The following is a 24,613-nucleotide window of genomic DNA, read 5'->3' as shown; positions in this document are numbered from 1 at the left end:
AATAAACTCAAGAGGAGACCTGGCCATTTCCTCAGCCCTTACTTCATGTAGCAGCTGCACCCCTTGTCTCAGGCTGAGAAATCATTTATTATCCTAAAATATCCTTCCTTCTTGGCTTCTGCAGTTAGCCTGGCACAGCTGAGCTGGTTAAAATCACCTTTGCCATTTGGCCTTTTTGCTTCAGGACTTCTTGACAGATCTGGTGATGGCTGAGGTAGATCGTTGTGCAGAACATGATGTCTTGATCTTCAGGGAGAACACGCTTGCTACCAAAGCTATTGAGGAATACCTCAAGCTGGTGGGACAGAAGTACCTCCAGGATGCACTGGGTAAGAAAGCCCCTGTCTGCAACCTGTGCACAGCAAGGGCTGACCCTGAGCTGTGTCTGCAGCATGGCTGCAGCTGGGAATGTGGGATGGGAAAAACAGCCTCAGCACTCAGCCTGAGTGTCTCATACACAGATAGCACTGTCTTGCTCTCAATACCCTTCCTCCACGTGCAGAAGGGTGTTCTTTGGTGCCTGCATGAGTAGCACCCAAGGCATGGCAAGATTTGATGTAGCTGAGTCCCTCTTCAAGTTTGTATTACCATGTTCTGTTTTTCTAGGTAACTTTCTTTCGTGTCTCTAGCATGCTAAATAGGTTTAACACTGCAATTTCTTTGTGAGGAATGGTGCTTGTTTGATCTGATATATAAAAAGGCTTGAAAAAGGGGTTTTGACACATAGTCCTTAGGGAGACAAGGCCAGGGAGAGAGGCTGCAAGGCTGCCAAGCATCCCACAACAGGAGATCAAGATGCATCCTCTCTGGGAAGCCTCTTGCCTGCATTCATCCCGAGTGCTCGTTATTCACTGACTCATTAAAACTGCCTGGCCATGCCATCCTGGGATCTCCAACTCTCCCCACCAGGGCCCACTGTTACTTGCCAGGGTGGACTCTGATAACTTTGTTATTGTCCCTCTTCCACCAAAAGGTTCTGCTCTAGTCACAGCCCAGTGCCTGGGGAATTCCTGGCCACACAAAGTCAGCAGTAAAGGGGACCAAACCCAGGCTGGCTGGCTTCCACAGGCTCACCACAGTCAGCCTTTAGCAGCTCCACACAATCTTCCTTCACAGTTGCACAATGAGCCACCCACCCCCTGTTGTTTCTGGGCTGAAGAAAACTTTGGAAATTGATACAAGAGAAACAAGATCAGGCCAAAGCCAAGTTCCACACCACATCCTTTCACAAAAAGGAGAAAAAAAGCCAAGCTGCCTGCTTTCCCAGCAGTCTTGCTTGTCCTCAGCAATCCCAGATGCTGGCACGGCATCAAGGAGATAGCTGGCTAAATTAGTGCTCCAAGGGCCAGTGTAGTCAACTCTGGGATTATATCCAGTTTGGACATTTCTGGTGGTCTTACTCTATTCTATTCTGGGTGGGACCACTGAGTGTAAGTCACAGTTGTAGGCTCTCACCTGGTATGGAGAAAAAGCAGCCTGGTACTTTGTGCTGTGCTTCCCAGCAGGCTGAACGTCAGCTGTGGGACCACTCCATTACAGCTGACTGCAAAAGCTCCTTAATGTGCAGTAATTGCATTAAATATTTTAACATTAATGACTTCTAATACATCATTTAGCACTGAGTGATAAGATGGTAAATCACAGGCAGGAGAGATGGAAAATGCCCCTAAGGCTGTCCAGCTTGTCTGCAGCTCAGGGCAACTTCACTCATGACAATATTCCCATCTAAATCTTTGTCAGGTTTTAAATGTCATTTTACTCAGCTGCCCTATTCTTTGAAAGGATTAACGACACTGGTTGGTGTTAGCAATATAACATGTCTGTAAGGGAATCTTATATCTGAATCTTGTGGGCCACAAAGAGTAAGCTTCAAATATGTTTAAGGATAAAAAAATATTATCCAGTAAACAAGAGTTAAAACAGAATTGGTTCAACAAAAGTGATGCCAACAATTTTGCAAGTAAGAGATTCAGATGCCCTCAGCAAAAATTAAGAAAATGTGGTGCCTGCTTTGCTTGCAACAACACCAAACTGAGATTTGGGAAGGGTCTGAGAGGTTTTTAAGGGGTTTTAGGAATGCAAAAACTAAAAACAAGCCCTTTTTTTCCACAAATAAGCCTTGTGTTAGCTCAGAGCCAGTGAGATCATCTGAGGAGATGAACTTGAAAGACACTGAATCATTAAACCAGTGAATAAAGGGTTTTTCCTAGTGAACACCCAACAGCTTAAAAATCACTTGGAATGCCTGCATATAGAGGAGGGAAACCACTGAGTAGTTCATTCCAGTCTGTCAGACAAAGCCAACTTCATGTGGTTTGTATGTGAGCAGTTTCTGTTGTGATGCTGAAAGGGAAGGGTGACGGAAATGCCAAGGAGCTTGAAAGATGCAGGCCATAAAAATGCTGTAAGGTGTTGATATAAGAGGTTGAGAAAATTAGTAGCATCTAGCTTTTGCTTGGGTATTACTCTTATTCAAGGGCAAGGTGACACTTTTTAAAATTAAAAAAAAAAAAGGCATATTTAGAAATAATATAAATAAATATCATTGCCTGTGCAATTTCTGGGGAAATTATGAAGACAAATAGCACACAGCTTCATTCCTAGGACCGTGGATAATTTCACAGTTGATAACACAGTTTGAATACCAAATCAAATCCTCCTCTCCAGGCCATAAGGGAAGTGCCTGCAGGGTTGCTAAGCAGAGCCATCCTGTTTTTGCACCTGTGCTTGGGGACAGCAAGGGCATGGGAGGCTGAAGCATCAGAGCCCAGGCTGTGCTCTGCTGGGAAAGGGCTGGGAGGAGTCGTGTCCCCAGCAGCTGGTGTCTGGAGGCTGAGCTGCAGACACCCAGAGCAGCACAGGCAGCTGCCAGGGAAAGACATAAGCAGGATTTAAAGGTGTGTCAAGTAAGCTTTTCCTGTAACTACCCTGGTTCCTCATCCTCTTTCCTTATTCCAGGGGAGTTTATCAAGGCTGTGTATGAATCAGATGAAAACTGTGAAGCAGATCCCAGCAGGTGCTCACAGAGTGAATTAGCAGATCATCAGTGCAACCTGAAAATGTGTTGTGAGCTGGTCTTCTGCAAGATTATCAATTCTTACTGGTAAGGCATCTTCTTCCCTCCCTTTGTCCCCTGTTTGCTCACGGTGTCTGTTCCTCTGAGGGTGAGGGAGCAGCAGTGGGACAGGGAAGGAGCACAGCCCCTTCCATCTTCCCAGGCTTTGTCCCTTTTCCTCACTGCCTTCCTGTGCCCAGACTGAGGGGTCCCAACCCACAAACCACACCTCCCCAAATCCTCTGCCAGGGGAACACATACTGGGTGTGACTGGATAAGGAGGGAATAAAGTCAGAAGATAATAGCTTAGCTTGGACTTGACATAAAAAGCTGCAAGTTTTGATGTGTACAGAAGACTTTTAGATCCTTCAGATGTGTGGAATTGAACAGGAAGTCACAGGGAGGAAGCATTGGCAGAGAGATTTCTATTAATCTCTGTTTCTGAGTAGCAGTGGAAGAAGAGAGGCCTTTCTGCTTGGCATGAAGCAAAGGCATAGTACTGAGAGCTTGACAAGCAAGGTAAAACTGTCAGATGTGGAGATGAGCTCAGTTTGCCTCGTTTGTTTTCAGTATTCTAACACCCTGTTAGCTCCAGGGTAGCAATGGATAAGTAGTTCCTAGCTTGCAAATCAGCGTGTCTGGAAATGGCTTTACTTAACACACATGAACAAGGGGTGCTTTAAAGACTACTTAAGTGCCACCAGATTAAATGGGGATCTATGAATAGAGGCTTAATGACATTACCTAGCCTGGAGAGAAAGAGAAAACTAGGGGGAGGTAAAAAAAGAAAAAAAGAGCTGATGTTTTCTCACAGATAAGGATTTTGGGTGACTGATCAGCAGTTCAACTTTTTGCATCTCATTGCCAGTGCAATTTTTTTTTTTTTTTTTTTTTTTTTTTTTTTTTTTTTTAATTTGGTGCTTTTCAGCGTGTTCCCTCGTGAGCTGAAGGAAGTGTTTGCATCTTGGAAGCAGCAGTGCCTGAACAGGGGCAAGCAGGACATCAGTGAGCGCCTGATCAGTGCCTCTCTCTTCCTGCGCTTCCTGTGCCCTGCCATCATGTCCCCCAGCCTCTTCAACCTCATGCAGGAGTATCCTGACGACCAGACCTCTCGCACGCTCACCCTCATTGCTAAAGTCATCCAGAACCTCGCCAACTTTGCCAAGTAGGTGGTGCCAGGGAAACCCAAACCTGCGCCGTGCCCGATTCCTAGCTGTGCTCACACGCAGCTGAGTCTCTGGCAAACTGAAACCAGCTTTAGCAAAGGGGGAATCTTCTCACTTGAGACATCTCAGATAAGTTCTCCTTACATGCAGACTGGAGCTATGTTGAATTCTGTGGAGGGGACACAGCATAAAACCAAGAAGAGTCATGCACTAGCATGTTAGTGTATGTGCTGTTTCAAAGGGAAAGAAGATCCTTGCTGTTTCAAGGATCATGATTTTCATGTTTTCTCCCTCCAGAATTCTCAGCTGAATGATACAAAGGGCATGGCACATCTCCTGCATGGGAGGAGAGAAAGAGTATCCGTGGGAGGGAGCAGGGAGAGATGTGATTTGTAATATAAACAGTGAGGTAGTAGTATTTAAGTAAGTATAACAAAGCTCTTAAATTGGCCATGTGGTTTTTTTTCCTCCAAGATTTCAAAATCTTCAGATTTTTAATTTTTTTTTTTAAATTCCAAATTTTCAGAAAGGCAGGTCTAAACTAAAGAATTTAAGTAATTGTCTGTAAGCACTTGTACTCTGTATGTTGTGTGGAGATTATTGATTGGCTTCCCCCCCACCTCTCTTTCCTGCAGGTTTGGTATTAAGGAAGAGTACATGGCGTTCATGAATGAATTTTTGGAACATGAGTGGGGAGGAATGCAGCGTTTTCTGAGGGAGCTCTCTAACCCAGATACCATCTCCAACATGCCTGGATACGATGGCTACATCGACCTGGGCAAAGAGCTCTCGGTGCTGCATTCCCTCCTGTGGGAGGTTGTGTCCCAGCTTGATAAGGTAAAGCTGTTTGGAGGCCTGGGATGGCGAATCCAGGGATGGTACCATAGCAACAGTAAACACTAGGGAATATCAAGGGAAGCCAGGAGCATTGGAAGGCAATGTGTGATGGTGCTGTTTCACAACTGCTCCTTCCGTGGTTTTGGATCAGGGCTGTAGCAGGGTGTGTGAGGTGGTTGGGCTGCAGCAGCACTGCAGACACTTTGCAGAGCCTTTAGGAAGGTCAGGTGCTGAAGGCATTGCTTGGAAGTGGATCTGAAATCCCCAGGGCAGCCGGTCCTGTCTCGTAAGTGAGGCATTTGGACAGGAAAAGGCCACGTTGCTGTGCCCTTGTGGTGCTAAGGGAGGTGCTTTGCTGCACACCAGGCCCTCCCCTGCTTCTGATGGAGGAATGAGTTGGTCCTGTGGAGCTGTTCTCATCAGCAACCCGATCCAAAGCCTGCTGAGATGCTCTCATTTCCGTAGCCTTTGATTTTGGCAAGCAAGGAATGCCATGTAAGAAGCTGGATCTGCTCCGAGTGCCATCCTGTAGCAGAGCAAGATGCTCTCTGCTGAGCTCTTGTGCAGTGTCCAGGTTCTGTTCTGATCCCAGCAGACACTGCCAACAATGAGCACTGCTTCCATTTAGCTGTAGAAGGAGGAAGGGCAGAGCTTTGTTCTTCATTAGCTGTGTGGGTTTGCAGGAACCAAAATCATTACAATCTTGATAGCAAAGGTAGTTGATAAGGCCCAGAAAAGCTGAACTCTGAGTCTTTTTTTTTTTTTTTTTTTAAGTGCTTGGAACTGTTCCATACTTCAGTTCTTAGAGGTGCATTATTTTGTCCCTGTCCCATGTATATTATTGTTTCTTTTGAAACTGGAGAAGTAAGGTGAATAGCAATGCACTTAATTGTTATTGCATTAGGGTTTGCCAAAGTAGTTACTGGTTGTGTATCTATTTTTTCACTGTACATTATTTAAAAGAAAAAAACAAAAATCTGAGCTTGTTGCATCAGAGTACATTGAAATGCCCTTGACTCAAAAAGGCAGTCTGTATATTAATCTTAGTTTGATAATAAGTTATGATGTTGTTTTTCAATTTACCTCATACATATACACAGTGTAGATTCCAAATGTATGGATCTGCATGGCCCTTTCTGTAGGTTAGATGTATGGATCTATCCTAGCAGCCCTTGGGAGCTGGTACAGTCGTTTCCTGAAAAGAGAATTAAGGGGTAAAGTTACATGCATTATGGCTTTACTGTAGGGAATGACTGGGAAATAATGAGAGGAGCCACCTTGGAGATTTTAATAGCCACAGTGCTGTATGAAAGAGTCTGTAAAGAGACCTTTCTCTGGAGCCAAACTGACTGAATACCTGCTTATGGGGAAAACAAGGGTATCTTTGAGAAGAACATTGGTTTTGTAGCAGAATTTTAATTTTTTAATAAATCTGCAGCTCCTTCACCTTCTTCCTGCAGTCCCAGGAGCCTGGAGATGCCCTGTAGCTGATCTCCCAGCAGTGGCCCAAAGGGGTGAGAAGCCAGGGCCTGGGGGAGCAGCCTTCCTTGCTGAAGGCCAGCTGTTCTTACCCTCAGCCTGGCCAGCACTGAGCTAACCTGTAATTGGAGCCACACATTTCATCCCATGCTGATGGGGTGATATTGGGATGAGCATCACTGCTGCTCTCATGCAGTTATTTTTCATGTTTGGGTAGGGAAGAATGGCTTCATTAATTGTTGATAACAGTGCGAAAGGAGACGGCATCCATGTAGGATACCAAAACTGAAAGGCTTATGAAACGAAAACCTTCCCTTTCCCCATCACCTTCAACCCCTGCGATCCTCTCATGATCCCCCTCATCTGTTGGCATGCATTTCCTTTACCACATGACACCCTTTGCCTGGAAAGTTCCCCCCACCAGCTGAATCTGTAGCCTTTGAATGCCCTTCAATGAGCAGATGCCGTAGTTTTCACTTTGACCTCACCCACCCAGGACCCAGTGTGCTTTGCATGATAGTTTTGCATTGGAATGCCAGTAGTTTTGTTTTATTGAGCATGATTTTTATTTTTGGGGGTCAATCCTAATTTCTTTTCTATTTCCTTTTCTTTCCTCAATGTCTGCTGCACCCCGTTTCGTCTCCTCCATCCATCTCGTCGCCGTCGTTGCGCTGCTCCATAACACTGCATTGCGATCCTGGCACACCCGCACACAACCACCCACCCTCCTTCCTTCCACTCCATCCCTCCGCCTCTGTGCATCGGTACCAAAAAAACCCAAACCTGCCGGATGTCGTGGTGCTTGTATCCAATTAGGGTGAAAATTCCTTCCTACAGGCAACCGTGGCAAAACTGGGACCTCTCCCTCGTATTCTTGCGGATATCACAAAATCCATGACCAGCCCTACACCCACGCAGCAGCAGCTGAAGCGTTTCACGGAGCACAGCTCCAGCCCAAACGTCGCTGGAAGTCTCTCCTCGGGACTTCAGAAGATAACTGAGGACCCCAGCGATGGGTACGTCCCAGCCAGGGCTCGAGGGCAGCTGTGGGGGTGTTAAAGCTGTGAAGAGTTGGAACGAGATGATCTTCGAGGTCTCCTTCCAGCCCAAACCATTCTGTGGTTCCAAGGGTTGGGGGCTTCATCACCTGAGCTGCTGCCCAGCCCTGCTGTGGAATGGGGAGCTCTGGCCTCTCTCACAGGGAATAGACCATCCCAGTAGGAGGTGCACAAGGTGGCACTGAGCACGTGGAGCTTTGGACTTACCCAAGACTCAACCTCATCTCTGGGAATCAGTGACTTGAGCTGATAAAAATAACAGTTTTGTGATTTATTGGCAGCCCCACTGCACAGTCAGCCATCGTGTTTCCTTCTGGCCATCAGGCTGCTAATGGAAAAACTGAGCTGTAGGTGAAACTTATTAGCTGTGGAAAGCAGAAATAGTCCCTCCTGTGTTTCATGCAGCATTTCTCACACTGTAACAGCTGTTAATCTGGAGCTGTGACATGGCAGAGCTGCCAAAGGGCTCGGCTGCTGCATGCCCAGAGCAGTACCTGTGCTGTCAGGTACAAGGGCCAGTTTGTCACGTGCCCCCTGAGCTTAAATCCAGCTCTGAAGGAGCCTTCACTCCTGCTGAATTTTAAGACCTCCATAATACACAGACTCATAGAACCATTAAGGTTGGAAAAGCCCTCTAAGAGTATCAAGTCCAACCATTAGCCCTGCAGTGCCAAGGCCACCACTAAACCATGTCCTGGTGTGCCACATTTAAACACTTTCCAAGGATGGTGACTCCACCACTGCCTGGGCATCCTGAGCCAGTGCTGACAATCCTTTGGGTGAAGAAATGTTTCCTGGTATTCAATTTAAACCATCCCTGCTGGGACAACTTGAGGCGATTTCCTTTTGTCCCGTCTCTCGTTACATAATGACCAAGGATTAAATGGCATCTGAAATGTTGCTAAAGACAAAAGTGACTAAGGGTGGGGGGGAGGATTTAGTGGGAATGGTTTAGATTTCACATGTGGAAAAAAATAAAGATGAAGGACTTCTTGAATCAAACACAATTCTCCAAGATAAGTGGTAATTAAGGAAGAGTGTGTTCTGACTTGCACACAAAGAGCTCATAAAAGGAAGTCTGGCTCCTTGAAGCTTTCAGTGGGGGGAGGTTAAGTGAGGTAGAAAGACTTCTCTGGGACAGATCTCTCAGGGTCTTGGCTGCTCAAAAATTAACCAAATTCCATTCCATTCCACAGTGACATAAACAAGATGAAGTCTCCAACCCAGGAAAATATAGATGGACATTTTAGGGGCAAGACCTTACTGCTGGTTCAGCAGGCATCCACCCAGAGCATGACTTGCTCAGATAAGGATGAGAAGGTAAGTGTCTTGCCCAACGGCCGTAGCATCTCTCTGATGGACCTGCAGGACCCTCACACAGCTCACGGTGACACCGCTTCCGTGATGCACGACGTGCCTTTGCGCCTGGCAGGCAGCCAGCTCTCCGTCACCCAGGTGGCCAACATCAAACAGCTGTGGGACGCCCAGAGCACCCCCCAGAGCGCTCCCCAGGTCCGGAGGCCGCTGCACCCGGCGTGGAACCAGCAGGGCAGCCTCCGGCCTCTCTCGTTCCAAAACCCGGTTTACCAGCTCAACAACCCGAGCCCCCCCACGGCCAAGGCCTCTGTGGACTCCAGCCCGGAGAACCTGAGCACCGCCAGCTCCCGCAGCCGCAGCAACAGCGAGGACTTCAAGCCCAGCGGGCGCAGCAACAGCAGCCTGGAGGACTCTGCCAAGCGCAGCTCGCAGAGCGAGGACTCGGCGCGGCGCCCCGACAAGCACGTGCCGGTGGTGCTGCCCCGGCAGAACAGCAGCAGCCAGGCGCAGATCCGCAAGATGGACCAAGCCGTGCTGGGCACCAGGGCCAAGACGCTGCACACGCTGACGCACAGCCCCTCCCTGCGCAGCACGGGCAGCGTGTCCGGAGCCTCGGGGGCCCTGGGCGCCGAGCCCATCCAGAACGGCAGCCGCTCCCGGCACCAGTCCTCATCCTCCAGGGAGAGCCCCGTCCCCAAGGTGCGGGCCATTCAGCGGCAGCAAACGCAGCAGGTAAGGAAGTCCTGCCTCCGGGCCTCTGCTGTGGTGTGCAGCTTATTGCTCCTTGGCTTCCAAAGCTTGCTTGACCTTGAATCTGAAAATCCAAGCTGAATCCAGAGTAGCAGCGTTTACGCCAGTGGCCAGTAGCAAGTGTAAGGAATAGTCATAGTTGTCACCCTCACAAGCTTGGCAAGCCACCTTATCTGTGCCACTGGGAGGCTTTTGTACTAAATCTAAAGAAAAACAAAGAACTGTTTTCCATTTACTAAGGTAGCAGGAAACCTGCTGAAAGAAACAGAACTGGAAAATTTCCCTGAATACAAAGAGAAAAAACAACCAGAAGCAGCTTTGTAGTGGTAGTTCAGATCACCACGTGAGACTGTGTTTGCCCTGTGGTGCTAATTTAAAAGCAGAGCTACCTCGAAATGAACAAAGATAAAACATCACAGAATAACTGCTGCCAAAATAACAAATAAGCACAGTTGTCTAAAGTGTGGAGAAATCCATATTTCACCATGATGAAGCAATCTCTTGCTGTTCCTCAGAAAAGTGCTGCTTTTCATTAATCATCCCAAACTATGAATAATGCAAATTTTTTGTGGCAGGGAGTGCTTATATCTACCAACTTTTACTGCACATTATCAGTTGCTCCTAGGCAACTATAAATCAAGGTTTTCCTGTCAAAAAGCCAACATTCCTTCCATCTTTTGTTTTAAAAAATAATAACAATCATGTTGTGATTTGCTGTGTATGAAAATGTTTTCCTAAATTAGTTTAATTTTACAGAGGAAGTGAATATTTCAATGCTACAGTGAAGGTGGAAAACATGATCTGCAGGTCAGAGCTCTTGCAGGGGGAAGGCTTTGGGCTGTGAGGTGAAGCTGGCAGAACAACCTCTGCTGTGCCCAAGGTTTTTTGGTGTTCCCTGACAGTGGAGCTTTCTTGGCAAACTCCTGAATGTTACAGGAAAACCTGGGTGATGCCTGGGAAATCAGGAGCAATCAGGGCTTCAGAACTACATTGATACCTCAAGTTCATTGAAGTATGAGACAGAAACACTGAATCACAAGCCAAAGCTTAGTGTGCCAAGTTAGTGATACCCAAAGAAGTAATTGTTTGTTATTTGAAGTGTGGGGCATAGGGGCATGGCTAGGTCAAGGGTTTTCTGTGGAATACAAGCAGAACCTTGTGTGGTTCTGGTAGCACATTTTAGGCCAATAACAAGGATAAATGTGAAGGGGATGTGCATCCACTTGTTTTCCCACTGTACTTTCTATACTAATTATTTCCACTGGATTCATTAGAGTACTTGCTCCTGCTTTACTCAGAGAAATCAATTTGTTCTCTCCTTCCCTACACCCATGAACAGTGTCTTGAATGGTGCCAAATCGAGTGGCCAACATTTTTTGCAAGGCAAATTCCATTGCATGCTTTTAATTGCAAATCTTTTTGTGGAATTCTGTTTTTGTTTAAAAAAGAGAAAGAGAAAAGAGAAGTTGGGCATGTTCTTTCTGGGCATGTTCTTTCTAGGCATGTTTTGTGGGCGTTATAATTATTAGACTCTGTTCTCCACAAGTCCCATTTGTTTCTGAATATAGAGCTGGGCCCTTTGTTTGCTAGGAGAGGTCACTTTTTGCCTTCCATTTCCATTTAGGAGGTAGGTGGGAACAGAAATGTCAGTGTGTTCCTCTGGAAGAGAGGCAAAGAGGGGAATTAATACATGATCCTAGCAGACTAATTCTTTTTTTGCCCTTTATTAGAGAATAACTTGTAACCCATTAGCATGTGTGACTTGCCATCCACTTGGTCTTTGACAGTTTCCACAATTTGTCTGCTGGAAATACTCTGTCCTACACTTGGAAACTTGTTTGGCCAGGTTTGCTGCTGCTCAGCAGTCTGGTGCAGGGCAGGGGATGTACTTTATAGTCACCTTTCTGCTCTTTGAGTCCCCTGTAGCTCCAGTGGCTGGTGACAGTGTTCATCCGTCCTGTTCCTGATTTCTCCAGCCATTCACAGCCACACATGGTCCATGGACTCCCTTGCTTTGGCTGCCTGACAACAAATGCCATCAAAAAAATCTGAATTTATGAGCTTTGTCAGGCTGCCACACTACACCTAAGAGGCTGTTAGCTTTCTTATTGTGAAGACTTCCTTCTAGGCAAAAGGCCTTTGCCTAAATCCAAGAATTTTTGTCTAATTCCTATGCCTTTTCTTTGCGTTTATGTTTCTGCTGAGGCTTCTTCCCTTGCTGGAAGTGCCCATGGCTGCTCAGGACAGCTGAGCTGTGGGAGCAGAGCCAGCACCAGCCCTGTCCTCCTGAGCAGGAGAAACACAGCAGGAGGGTGACATGATCCCTGACTCCTAAAGAAGCTCTTCCTCCCCCATGGAGAGCTCCTGGCTGAGACTGGGGCTTCAGAAGATCCAGCCAGGGAGCACAGTGCACTTGGGTGCACCACTGGGCTAGGCAGGGAGCTGAAGGGCTGCCTGAGCACAAAAAGAAGCTGCAGCTGGGGAGAAGTTGATCTTTTGCATTTCTCAAAAACATAAGACAATGTTGCTCTTTCAGGAGTAATTATGCTAATTCCTGCGCTTATAAACTTGTCTTTGTCCATGAAAATTGCTTGGAATTTATAGTAAGCCATGTTTTCTCCAGCCAGGCAGAGAGTTTCTTGTCTTTTTTCTTGGCTCCCTTTTTGGATTCTCTTGAAGAGGAGAGAGAGAGCTTCCAAAGAGGTTGGACATTTCTCCCAGTCAGCTCAGCTGGCCCTGGCCCATCCAAACCTGGCAGGCACTGCTGTGATCATGTCCCACGTCCCTGCCACAACAAGTCCTGCCACGCTGTCCCAGATCCAGGCTGTGCAGTCCCAGGCTCCACTGCAGTCTGTCCCAACCTGGCTGAGGAAGCTGCTCCCAAGTTCAGCTCCTCTGCACTCCAGGGAAACCAACCTGTCTCACCTGAGCTCGCTGTGAGCAGAGCTTTGTCACTGTGTGTTCTCTGTGCAAGAGGTGGCAGGGTGAGAAAGCCTAGCTGACAGTGTGGCAAAGGGAACACGTGGATGTGTACAGGATTGGGAAACAGCATTTTCAGAGAGAAGCTCACTTGGAGAGGAAAAAAAATTTCTAAAGTGGATTGGTTTTAGAGGGATTCAGGTAGGTGCTGTAGGTCCAAAGTCAAGGCAGGTTGGAGTATGCCTGCAGGAGACCTTCTGGGGATTCTTTGAGGCACCAGATCCATGGGTATCTTTCCCCTCCAGTTGAGCTGGATGTCAGAGTTGGTTTGTGTGCAGTTCCTCTGGTGGATGCTCACACCCAGGTGTCTCTGCCCCAGGTGCAGTCACCAGTGGACTCTGCCACGCTGTCCCCGGTGGAGAGGACGGCGGCGTGGGTGTTCAACAATGGCCAGTACGAGGACACCAAGAAGGACATTGCTCAGAACCTGGATGAAGTCAAGCATGCTGAGAAGGTAGATTTGATTCTGAGTACTGTGCACCCCACAGCGAGTTCAGAGGGACTTTCAGGCCCTGCTGTCACAGCATCACACATTCTCACACAGGTTATATTGGTTATAGTGATCACTAACTCTGTAAATAAAGTAAATCGGGATTTACTTTATTTTACTACATTTATTTACTTTATGCACTGAGCATATCTTAGGACATGCACAGGGACTATGCAGGGGCTACAGCTCAGCTTTCATCAGTAACAGCAGTCCGATTTTTGTCTTGGGCTTCTCCTGAGGCAAATGCTGGTCAGCCAGGTACTGCAAGGTTTCTGAGCTGCACAGAAATCTGCATGATCGGTTTTTGAAAGTGTATGTTTTTTTCAGTAGATCCCATTTTTCCAAATACAGTTATACAGCCATGTGTTGCTGTGGGGATGGAGTTGTTGTGTAAGAGATCTGGTATTTTGAGAACACAGGGAGTGAGCAGAACATTTAGTGGACAAAGAAACAGAAACACAGGATTGTTAGGAAAGGTGAATGAACCCAAAACAAAGGAATATATTGAGATTCATGGCACTATTGCAGAAATGATTGCCCAGAGTAACAAGAACAAAAGCTCAGCCAAGTAGCCTGACAGGCTCTGGTTTGCAGTGACTGGTTTGCTCTGACCCACCCTGATTGATTAGGTCCTGAAGAGTGACCTTCGTGTCCTACACAGGTTTGGGTTTGTAAGTTTGGGCATCCCAGGCCCTTTCTGCAGTTGAGCACTGTTAGCAGCATCTACCTGAGAACTGCTGGAGTCTGGAGTAAGGCGGGATGTGACCAGTCAAGGATGAGGAGCCATGTCAGAGCCCTCCTACTGCTGGAATTGTACTGCAGAGTGATACCCACAGCATGGGAGCAGCTGGATGCTCCTTCTCTACAGTCGCCCCTGCTTCTCACATCCTTTACTTCAATCACCTTATTTTTTATTTAAAAAAAAAAAACAAAACAAAAAACAACAACAACAACAAAAAAAAACCACTCCCCTAAAGAGCAGCAGAGCATTATCGGGATCTGATTTCCTCCTTTTTTTCCTTTGCACCTGGCAATCTGGCACCCCCAGTACGAGCAGGAGATCGCCAAGCTGAAGGAGCGCCTGCGCGTGTCCAGCCGCCGGCTGGAGGAGTACGAGCGGCGGCTCCTGGTGCAGGAGCAGCAGATGCAGAAGCTGCTCACAGACTACAAATCTCGACTGGAAGACAGTGAGGACAGGCTGCGCAGGCAGCAGGAGGAGAAGGACAGCCAGATGAAGAGTATCATCAGCAGGTGAGGCTTTGGAAAGCTCGGGACTGGGTTTTCCCCTGTGCCACTCTATGCTTGGAGCTGAAGAAATGGGCATGCAGGTGTGGAAACTTTCCTGAGATTGTCAAGAAGGTAAAAGAAAATATTTAGGAATTTTCAACTTAGGTCTCTGAGTCTAGGTCTATTTTTGCTGTTGTTTGGAATCTGTACATTAAATTAGTTTTTCAGAGCAGTGCAGGTTTTGGCAGTGTCCATCCTGAAAATAAAAAGGCTGAGCAACGGGGAGTGTATGATGGAGAGATAAGCTTTCCTGAGAGTAGTAGAATTCTTTTCTTGGAGAGCCAGAAGAAGCAGAGAAATCAAACCAACAGGCCAGAGTACCTGAAACACTTGGGAATATTGACCTATCCTAATTTGTCCCTCTCTTTGCCCATCAGACTCATGGCTGTTGAAGAGGAGCTGAAGAAGGATCACGCTGAGATGCAAGCAGTTATTGATGCAAAGCAGAAAATTATTGATGCACAGGTAGGTGAAGAGCTCAGGATCTCCCAGAACCTGTGTGTAGAACCTGTTATTGGCCCCTCTCTCCCGCCCCAGCACCGTTCTCTATCTTCTGAGCTGTATCAGCCACCAGTGTCACTTATTGCCTCTGAGAGACAACTGGGCTTTGAGGCAGCCTGGCAACAAATCCCAAGACTGATCACATCTTCAAAACCTTTGCTGCTTTGTGAGATCCCAAGGGAGTAAAGGAATAGCAGTGCATTGTGTAGATGTTCCAAGTGTGGACCTGGGACCTCTGGGGAAGCTGTGCCCCACCCCAGCATAGTTTAGCTGCCATGTGCATGCATCTCAGCTGTGCCAGCAATAGCATGGCTTTGGACAGTGGAGTCCAGGAAAGAGAATGCTGCAATGGAGCATTGTCCTGGGAATGTCACGTGTGGCATTTCACCCCACTGGACATCCTGGCAGTCCTGGGGAAATGCCCATTTCCCACAAACCTGCAGCTCCCACCTCGGTCACCCTGGGCAGCTGTGGGGAGGGGAACCTAGTGGGAATTGCATGTGGGTGTATCCTGTGGGGTCATTCCAGCTTTTCCTCTGTGTCTGTGCTGATCCCACAACAGAACCCGGGACTGGTTTGTATCTGCCTGCAGTGTTATGTTTGTGGTATTTGCATCTGGAGGGTCTCTTTCCTGCTTCTGGGCTTTTCAGTAGTTCCATATGGAAACTGTCTTTAATAATTTTTTCATGAATAACCTAAGTTATTTCCTGCACAAAGAGTGGTGGTGGGAGTCTCAGCTGAACATGGTTAAACATGGCACTGAGGTATTAGAAATATTTGAACTTCTGTGGAACTGCAGGGAAAATGTAAAGCAGCAAAGAGCTGTGTTTTTTGGAGATAGGCACAGTCAGGGCATCCTGTTGTTACAAGCATGGAATGGCAGCTCATCCAGGCAGCAGGCTGAATTCTGAAATGGATGGATGCATTTTTCATCTGCCTCAAGAAGGTGGAAGGGCAAACATGCAAAGTGATTTTTGGAGGGGAGAGATTGTGACTGAGTAAGAAACTTGCCTGTTACCTGTGTGTGCCAGGAGGCTCTCAGCCTTGGTGTTGGTTATGGGCTGGCAAGGTAGAGCATGGACCACTGTGTCACCAGCTGGCAGAGGGAACCACTGCTGACCTGTGAGACCTTCAAGTCATCAGGACAGGAAGGGTGTAGTTCTTGGTCACACTTCATCAAGTGATGCAGCATTTATCGCCTGTGGTGGAAACCAGTGAAAAAACAGGAGCAAAACAGCATTAATGATTTCTCTTTTTCCTGGTCAGGAAAGGTCACTGCAAACCTCACCTGCTTCACTGTCAGGCAGTGCATGGGGGAAGTGCAGCTGTCACTGCCCTTCCTCGAGTACCTGAGCAGAGCAGGAAACTGGTGAAAGGTTCAGAAGAGACTCACCAGGCGAGCCTAGATGTCTGCTGGGTTCTGTAGCAATCCCTTGAAGTCATGCTTGGAAGATTTTATTTACTCTGATTCCTTCAATATCTAGAAAAGGAAAGGTGGTTTTTTATGTGAGATCCATCGAGTGGGGCTGAAACCCGGCTCGTCGTGCCTGGGTGAAGAGTTAAAGGCTGCCAGGAGCAGCAGTGACCTGGGATCCTGTGCTTAGGGACACCAGCCTGGGATGGTTTGAGGGATGCAGTGCAGCTCCCAGCACTGCCCCCACGCCCACAGACACGAGCTGTTCCCCTGGCTCTGGTGCCTGAGCAGGGATAGGTCTGGCCAGACTCTCTCCTCGGAGCGGCACAGCTGCAAAGAGAACTGGCCCAGTTGCTATTGCAAGTGACATCTGCACTGTGTTAAATTACAGGTCATAAATGGGGATGAGATAATTCCAACAGGCAAGTAAACCCAATCAGTTCTCTAGCTGAGCAGTACCCAGTCCTGGCACAGCACACTGACCTCCTACCCATTCCAGCTCCTCCTGTTCCCTGTGCCCTGAGTGAGTTAGATACGTGCCTGGTAGATCCAATTTTCCTTTCAGTGAGAAGATGCCTCTACTCACCAACCTTGTGAGATTGATTTTCCAAGTGTGGGTTTCCAGCTGTTTTGCAGACTGGCTCAGTGAGTGCTCAGCAGTGTCTGGAAACACCCAGCCCTTCATTTTCAACTCTTTGGAAAGATTTTTTTTTTAGAAAATTTTTCAGGAAAAGTTGCAGAAGGAAAATTTTCATTTTAAATTGTGTGTTCCAGGTGAAATACAGTCAGAGGAGTAGAAGCTTTGCCTGGCTGAGGGGCACATTCTTCTGAGGCAGTTGTGTTCTGCAGGGTTCATTTCAGCGTGGGAGAAAAGGCTTGTAAATCCTCAGTTCAGTGTTCTCTCTGCTCCCATCAGCTGGACTGGGATGAGGGCTAAGGCAGGCCTTGTGCCTCCTCTTCCTCTGTTGGCTTTACACAGAGCTCGGCATCTTCAGGGCTGTAACAGAAGCAGGAGTTTAATTCTGCATTGTTTTGCACCTGAGCACTCACCCCTGTTGGGGAGCCTGCTGAGAAAAGCAGACACTGCTAATTGGTGCTGTGGCACGCACTGATGTGCTGGGATCTGAATCCCAAGGGGCTCTGCTAGCACGTGAGTCTCCTGAGCAGTGTCTGAAGAGTTCCTTAATCTTTATGCCTCGCATGCATCATTTTCCCCTCTAGTTTGTTTCCCAATGGGCTGGACTGGGAAGAGTTCCCATGTGCAACTTGTTTTGGTTGAGCAAATTAGGCATTTTCCCTTCTCAAAGAACAAAAGCCAATCAGCTGGTGGCATGGAGAGCACAGTTACCTTCCTGCTATCTCTAGCACTGCCTTCTGCAGCTGCATTATTATTAGCTTTTTGGGGGAAAGATGGAAATTGTCATCTCTGATTATGCCAACAACTCCTTGGCTTGCCCCTCCAGTGCTGTATCCCACTGCAGATATCCCACTGTTAGCAGGCTGGGTCTGGTGATGGGTCATGTCAATTTAACAGCACACATCCCTGAGCTGTCTGCTCCGAGAGAGGCTGGCACGTTCTGTGCAAGGACAATCAACCAAGCATTCGTGGAGCCCCCCGAGCTGGAATGGGTCTAGGAGCAGCGTGTTCCATGTTTGTTCTTTGTGTTCTGTCGATGGCATCTCCCCTCCACCCACAGTGCCCTCTCCCCCTCACCTCCAGTAACCCTCAGCGTTAGCTTTGGCTGCTGCTTCTCTGTGTTGCTGTTGCACCGTCACCGCAGGCTGCCATTTTCTGCTTTTTTATTATTTTTATTTATTTATTTACTTATTTATTTCAAGCATCCCATGAGTTTACTCTGAGCACACTCCATCCAAAGCACAGAGATGATGGTCGGCAGATACCACTTGCACTTTTCTCTGCCAGATGAAAACCCCCCACCACCACTTTTATTTTCTGCTGCCTGTTTCTGTTTTTCTAACGTACTTCTAAAACGTAATATGGAAATTGGCTACCATTGTTATTAACACCGACCCCCTCCCACTCCCCTGTGGCAAAACCCTGCTTGGCTGGGTGGAGCCTCCATACCCGGATCGATTCCCTGCTGTAACTCGGATTCGTCGCACCAAAAGCCCCGGAGGGCCGGAGCGGCCGCAGAGGAGCCCGTGGCACCCCGAAAACAGAAAGAGGCAGCCAGCCCATCTCGCCAGGGACCACTGGCCCAGCTGCCTCTGCCCAGAGCCAGGCCGCTCCCAGCGAGGGCGCCGGGCGTGCGGCAGCTCTGACGCTGTGGGGTGTCTTTGCAGGAGAAGCGGATCGTGTTCCTGGACTCGGCCAACACGCGCCTGATGAGTGCCCTGACGCAGGTAAAGGAGCGCTACACCATGCACGTCCGGAATGGCAACCCTCCCAAGCTTTCCATCACGGAGAATGGTGAATTTAAGAACAGCAGTTTCTAATTCTGCAGGTGCTGCCAACCACCTCCGTGGAAGAGCAAGACGGAGCAGAGCCAAGACCCCTCACCGTCACTGATTGTTGCACATAGTTCTTCTGTAAAAGGAAAGTTGTATTGTTTGAAGATTGTATTGTTTGAAAATTGTTCTAAAGTTGTTTTAGAATTGTATTTTAAAATTGTATTTTAAAATCTTTTAAGATAGTATTGTACATTCAATAAAATTGAAAAAGCAACTCTGAAGGGTGGGCTTTAATTCCCCACTCAGGGCCAGGAGAAATAGGCTCCCCAGAATAAGTCCTTGTGGATCACTGTGTAAATAGAGGGAGCTCTTTGGTTGTGTACAGAAAATGCCAATGTAATATACCAAAAGGAAGTGAATACTGTAGATTTTTTAATTATTGCTATTTTTTATTATTATTATTATTATGTTGTTGTTGTTGTTGTTATTGTTGTTGTTTTTCTCTTGTTGAAAGCACTGCAGTCCTGGGAGGAGGAAGAGGGGAGTGTGTGTGCGTGTGTGTTTTGGGTGAGAGAGGTGAGCAGCAGGTGAGCTGAGGCAGCAACTGGCTGATAAAAGGACATGAATGGAGTGAAATGAATTCCATAGGAAAACTCACCAGCTGGGTTTATTCCCCTCTTCCCCAGCTGGCCCTTAGCTGAATGCAAACTTGATAGCAAACGTTTTAGCAAGAGAACAGGCTCTTGCTGTGTCCCGTACCTACTTCCAATAGGACTCTGTCATAAAAAAGTTTTTCTGAAGAAGGTACAAAGTGGGAGCAGCAAGCTGGATTCCTGGAATTTGCACAGTCAGGCTTCCTGTCAGACAGAGGGAATCTGCAGGATTTTGTGGTAGGATTCTTTCTTTTTTACCCCAGTTCTGATGCAGTTTTATATTTTCTGTTTGGAGGATTTACAGACCTGTAAATACTTTTTTAATGATTTCTAGCCAATCCCCACTGTACACCCCCTGCAGAGGCACCCTGAATTCCCTCTCTGCTCTCCATCAGGAACAGATAGGTTAATCCTCTCGGGAAAGGGCTAACCAAAGGGTGCCCATGCCCAGCACAGGAAATTCCATATGCAAAAGTCCCTTTTTCTAGAGGATTTCTGTATTTTAATGCTTGCTTATTTTCACTATTTCAGCCACTTGCTTAACCAGCGTAGTTCCAATGAAAGGTGCTTTCTGCACCTTTGTTGAAAGATCTTCCATTTCTGCTGAAATTTTCCTTTCTCTGGATAATTTAAAGGGATTTTTTTTTTTAAGTTTTGTACACTGCCATTCTTTTCAGGAGTTTTGACTAAGCTTTTGTCTCCAATTCCTTTCAGTTGTGTTTCATAGAAGCATGATTCCAGACTATGTGTGAATGGGATATCGCTCCTAAGTGACCTTCTCCTGGGAGATAGTGACATTCACAACCTGTAACAGATGAACAGTAAATGGCTTGGTATTGTCAATTCTCATGATTTCATCAAGTGCCACAATATTTAATCTGAGAGGGTTTGGTTTTTTTTTAAATCCCAGATTCTGGAGTTAAGTGTGAATTTTTACTTCCAGCTTTTGCTGTGCATTTTTCTAGCCCTCAGACTCTTAAAGTAAATGAAATTATTGCAGCATTGATTGAAATTGTTAATTACAGAAACATGCTGATAACAGCCAGTGTGACTAACTATTCACACCTGCTGTGGAAATTGGGAAAGTTTACTTCAGTTTGAGACAAAACCTTGATGAATTATTGGCAATACCAAGACCCAGACCTGGTGTCTGTTGCCAGGTTTGCCTGGTTTTTGGAAATGAATTCCTCCCAGCCCTGTGGTTGATGCAGGAGGTGGCAGAGCAGTGTGTGTGCTCTGGTGTGACGATGCTCAAGCTGCCATCACTACCCACATGTGTTCTGTGCATCTGTGCAGAGACCCCTGTGCTGTAGCACGTGTGTGCATCAATCCTAGCCAGGCCTTCTGGAGCACTGCAGCGAGCTGGGATTTGGGATTATTGCTCGGCTCTTTGGGATCAGAGCTGCTCCGGCTGCTCGGGCAGGACTCGGTGCCACCGGCACTGACACACCTGGGGTTGTGCTCTGCATTGGCTCAGCAATGGTTACTTTTCCATACTTTCCAAACCGTCTTCCAGCTCTAGATCCTTGCTGACCTCTGATATTTTATTCCTCAAACTGTGCCTTTAAGTTTCTCCTTTCTCCCTTCAGGCATTGCAGCCGTAGCAACTTCTCCAGTTTGTGCTGAGCTGTCACGTGAGGGCCTCTTTTACACAAACACTTTCTGTGGGCTCTTTGGGATCTGCATGTCCCTGTAGCCATGTACTGTAATTGCACAGCTGTAGCATGGGGAAACATGTTCCCATCCCTTTTGGGATGGGCATGTGAACTGCTCCCTTGTGGCACCATGCAGGTGATGTGGGTGTGCTGTGAGCGAGGTGTGAGTTCCTGTGGGGCTGCACTGACAGAACAAGGCAGAAGCAGATGTATTCTAGGAGAGTTATTCCACCATCACTTTGGGAAACCTTTCCCTAGAGCTCCCCGGTGCTCTGGTAATGTCAGAGGTTGCTGGCTGACCTGTGTGGTTTGATGCTGAGGGCTGAGGTGTCCACTTTGGTTTCTGCAATAGGGGCAGCATTTCAGCCTGCACTTTTAGAGGGGAAATAATCCCTGTCCCAGTATTGGTGAGGTCTTTGGTAGTGCATCATTCTAATACTGTACCTTCTTCTGTGTGTTGCTCAAGCTTGAAGAATGCTTGTAGGAAGAAGCAGCAGCTCTCTCAAAGCCTGACCCCTCTCTATGGTCTCAGAGCTCGTTGCTAGGCTGGTTGTTTCTCTGCTTTTCCAATTTCTACCCTTAGGTGCCAGGCGTGCTCCTCCAGCTCCGCCACCGAGGGGTCACTGCCTGCAGACCCTGGAGGGGTGAAGGTTGCAGAGTCAGTGCTGCAAGACTGGAATTGATCTGCTGCAGCACAAAACACTGCTCCCGAGTCCTGCAGGCAGCTGTCTCTCCTAGTTTGTTACCAAGCAGCCTTCCAGAAAACTTTCAGCTGCCTCAAGCTGACAATATGTGAAAATGCCAGTTTCTATTTTGTCCAGACTGATAAAATCCAAGTGGCACTAAACCATGTGTCTGTTCAGGAGCAGGAGCCCTGCCTGGGCTGGATCATGTTTGGGTTTAGACTCATGGCCAGTGGACTCTGAGGGAGTAAAAAGTGATGGGGAGCTGGCTTTGGGTTCACACTCTGAGCAAAGGCTGATGGCTGTGTCTAATGCTGTGCAAGGAGCTGCTGCTCTCACTGGGGAACAGATGAAGTAGTGCAGGAAATATTGGATAGCCTGAAGGAATACTCATGTTCTTCAGACTGAACAGGAAAGTGCTGGCCACATTTGGTAGTGTTCTAGGAGGGTTCTGTCCAAACCTCAAAGCCACCTGGGGTCCTTGAGTGCTCAGGAAAAGCTTGAGGCCAGCACAGCAGGACAGGGAGATGGAGCAGCCTCTTGTGTGTGACCTCTTGGCAGGCTGTGTGTGGTGTCTGCAGTGTGAGGTGGGCAGGGTGACAAGGGACAGGCTCTGAGAGGACAGAGGGAGCATGGCATAGGCAGCAACCTGTAAATCCCTGTTCTTTAAAACTGTAGGAATTCAGGCCTTTTTTTGTTTTGTTTTTAGGCGAAATAGATTTCACATCTAGGAATTACCAGCTGTTACTTCCCCGGTGTATCTGAAATGGGCAGCTTTTTACAAAAGCACAGATCCATACAGCTACACATTTTGTCACATTCCTCTCCAGTGGCATGACTCAGGCAGGGAATCTACAGGAGCATGGAAAGGGATGCATGTATTTTCTAGTTAGAGACTATGAGGTGTATCCACTAATAAATTCTTTATCCATTTAATAAATCATCAAAGAAGTGGGGTTTATTTTGCATTCATGTAATTGCTTTGGTTTGGCTGTGAGTTTTTCCCTTATGATATATTCATTTCATGTTTTGATGCTTGTGTAAACCCACCAGCTTTTAACTTGGAAGTCCCTGAATTTTACAGCCACATCCATGGAATGTGTCAGCAATACTTACTTGTGTGGATGAATTCTGCTTGTGTTCTGCAAAAATGTCTGTGTTATTCCTGGAGAACAATTCCTGTCCCAATTGAACCATGATGTGCATTTCCATCAGTGGTGGGCATGATCTGCCAGAGAAAAAAGGGTAAAATTTAGGGTGATGTTTTTAAGTGTTTCCTTCTCCACAGTAAGTTAGCCCCCAGAAGAGTGAGCATGTCCTTACAGATCATGCCTGCCAGGAATCCTACCTGCAAAAATAGATTTTCTGTCTCAAGGGCCTTAAATAAGAGTGTTACTACACAGAACTATTCTACAGTGATAGCTCTAAATAATTTATTTTTTATTTCAACAAAGTACACCTTTAAAAAGGAATAAACTTGTTTTTCAAGCCGTATTTTTATGCTTGTAGCACTGGACTGTTTGGTCTCTGAGATCCATTTCTGCATTTCATTGCCTGGGTTTGTTCTAAAGAAGATTTATTTTTGTTCTGTGAATAATTTTTGAAGGTTCTTGTAATATGTACAGATATAGATACATTTGAGGACTTTTATTGATATTCCTACAAAGAATACAAATAAACTTTAACTTTAAACAGTTTGGACTTGGTAAACTTAGGCTGATTTAAAGTCCCCCTCTTTCCTGTGCTCGGGTTGTGTTCGTGTAAATGCAGAGGGTGGAGGGGAAGGAATTCCCACTGTGACAAAATGTCTGGGACAGAGAAGCTCCCGCCTGGAGCAGCCTGAGCAAACCAAGGGCTCCGGGGAGGGGAACAGGATCAGTTCCTGCGTCCTGAGGCTGGGAAATACCTGGCATTGTGGCGTGAGAGAGCGACAAGCTGTGGAGGCACGGAGAACTGCTCTCTGCTTCCTTTAGCTTTGGGCTTTTTCACTGAGTGGTGAAAAGAGTTCCTGTGCATTAATTACCATGGTTATTCCCCTCACATCAGACCAGTGAATGTGCTCAGCCCGGTTTTCCTGTTCAGACCATTCCTAAATCACACATTCTCACACAGCAGCCCAAAGATGCAGAGTCAGAGGCATGGACATGCAAAGAGATATTATTTATAGGTTCACAGCAGATGCTGGATTCTAAGATGTTTACATTTATTCTTCATATGTGTATGAAATATTGTGTTTAGTAAATGGGAAAACCTTCCATAGTGAAGGTTTTACTGAGTGTAAAATCCATACTGAAGGGGGGGGGGGGGGGGGGTTTGGCAAAGTCTCTTTATTTGCATTTCACAGAATTATTCTTTCTCCATAGATTCAAGCCTGCAGGATGCACACAGCATACCCATGGTGCCAGTTTGCCCCGTGTGCTCTGCTCCAGCCCCTGCATGGCACTGGGATAATACAGCAACAACTGGGGCAAGTCTAGACTTTTCTGTCTCAAACCTAGGTGTTCTATCCTGCAGAGGGCTTTGAATTTCACTTTACTCCATGTGTAAAACTGTATGTGAATGTGCAAATTATTCTCCCATTTCCAGCCACTCTGGACAGAGCGCTCAGGGATCTAGAACCTGTCCTGCCACTCTTCCCAAGTTCACTTGGGAAATTCTTTGGGAGAATCGCCCCTCCAAGAATCCTTCTGCCCAAAGGATGCAAGTGTACAACCTTGACTGATTTCCAAGGATGTGTGCTGCTGCTTTATGTTAAGCAGCAGCTGTTGCTTAGATCCATTAGCAGATGGAATAGCAATTTGCTTACGCTGAGATATGAGTGTGAGGAGAAGAGAGTCCTTGGTCTTGCTAGAACCCATCTCACATTGCTGCCCTTCA

At 47.0% G+C, this 24,613-nt stretch overlaps 1 protein-coding gene across 7 annotated transcripts in view; it reads left to right on the top strand.

The window, feature by feature from the left end:
- Positions 1-23,432, top strand: part of RASAL2 (RAS protein activator like 2) — a 162,572-nt gene extending 139,140 nt beyond the window's left edge. For 4 of the 7 annotated variants that reach the window (XM_021545893.3, XM_021545901.3, XM_021545904.3 and 1 more), the window contains 11 exons: positions 185-329; positions 2,959-3,103; positions 3,984-4,220; positions 4,857-5,058; positions 7,354-7,553; positions 8,792-9,644; positions 12,961-13,095; positions 14,180-14,382; positions 14,796-14,883; positions 16,725-16,755; positions 18,638-18,882. In XM_021545893.3, the coding sequence (XP_021401568.1) occupies positions 185-329; positions 2,959-3,103; positions 3,984-4,220; positions 4,857-5,058; positions 7,354-7,553; positions 8,792-9,644; positions 12,961-13,095; positions 14,180-14,382; positions 14,796-14,883; positions 16,725-16,755; positions 18,638-18,768 (2,370 nt within the window). In that variant the 3' untranslated portion in view covers positions 18,769-18,882. Of the gene's footprint in view, positions 1-184; positions 330-2,958; positions 3,104-3,983; positions 4,221-4,856; positions 5,059-7,353; positions 7,554-8,791; positions 9,645-12,960; positions 13,096-14,179; positions 14,383-14,795; positions 14,884-16,724; positions 16,756-18,637 lie in introns of all 7 variants that reach the window. The other 3 variants (XM_077785289.1, XM_021545899.3, XM_021545896.3) reach the window with 3 other exon arrangements.
- The last annotated feature ends 1,181 nt before the right edge of the window (positions 23,433-24,613 follow it).

The sequence above is a fragment of the Lonchura striata genome, chromosome 9, assembly GCF_046129695.1.
Source record: "Lonchura striata isolate bLonStr1 chromosome 9, bLonStr1.mat, whole genome shotgun sequence".
Lineage (NCBI taxonomy): Eukaryota > Metazoa > Chordata > Aves > Passeriformes > Estrildidae > Lonchura > Lonchura striata.
The sequence above is the reverse complement of the archived record's forward strand: the minus strand, read 5'-3'. Positions and strand labels throughout refer to the sequence as shown.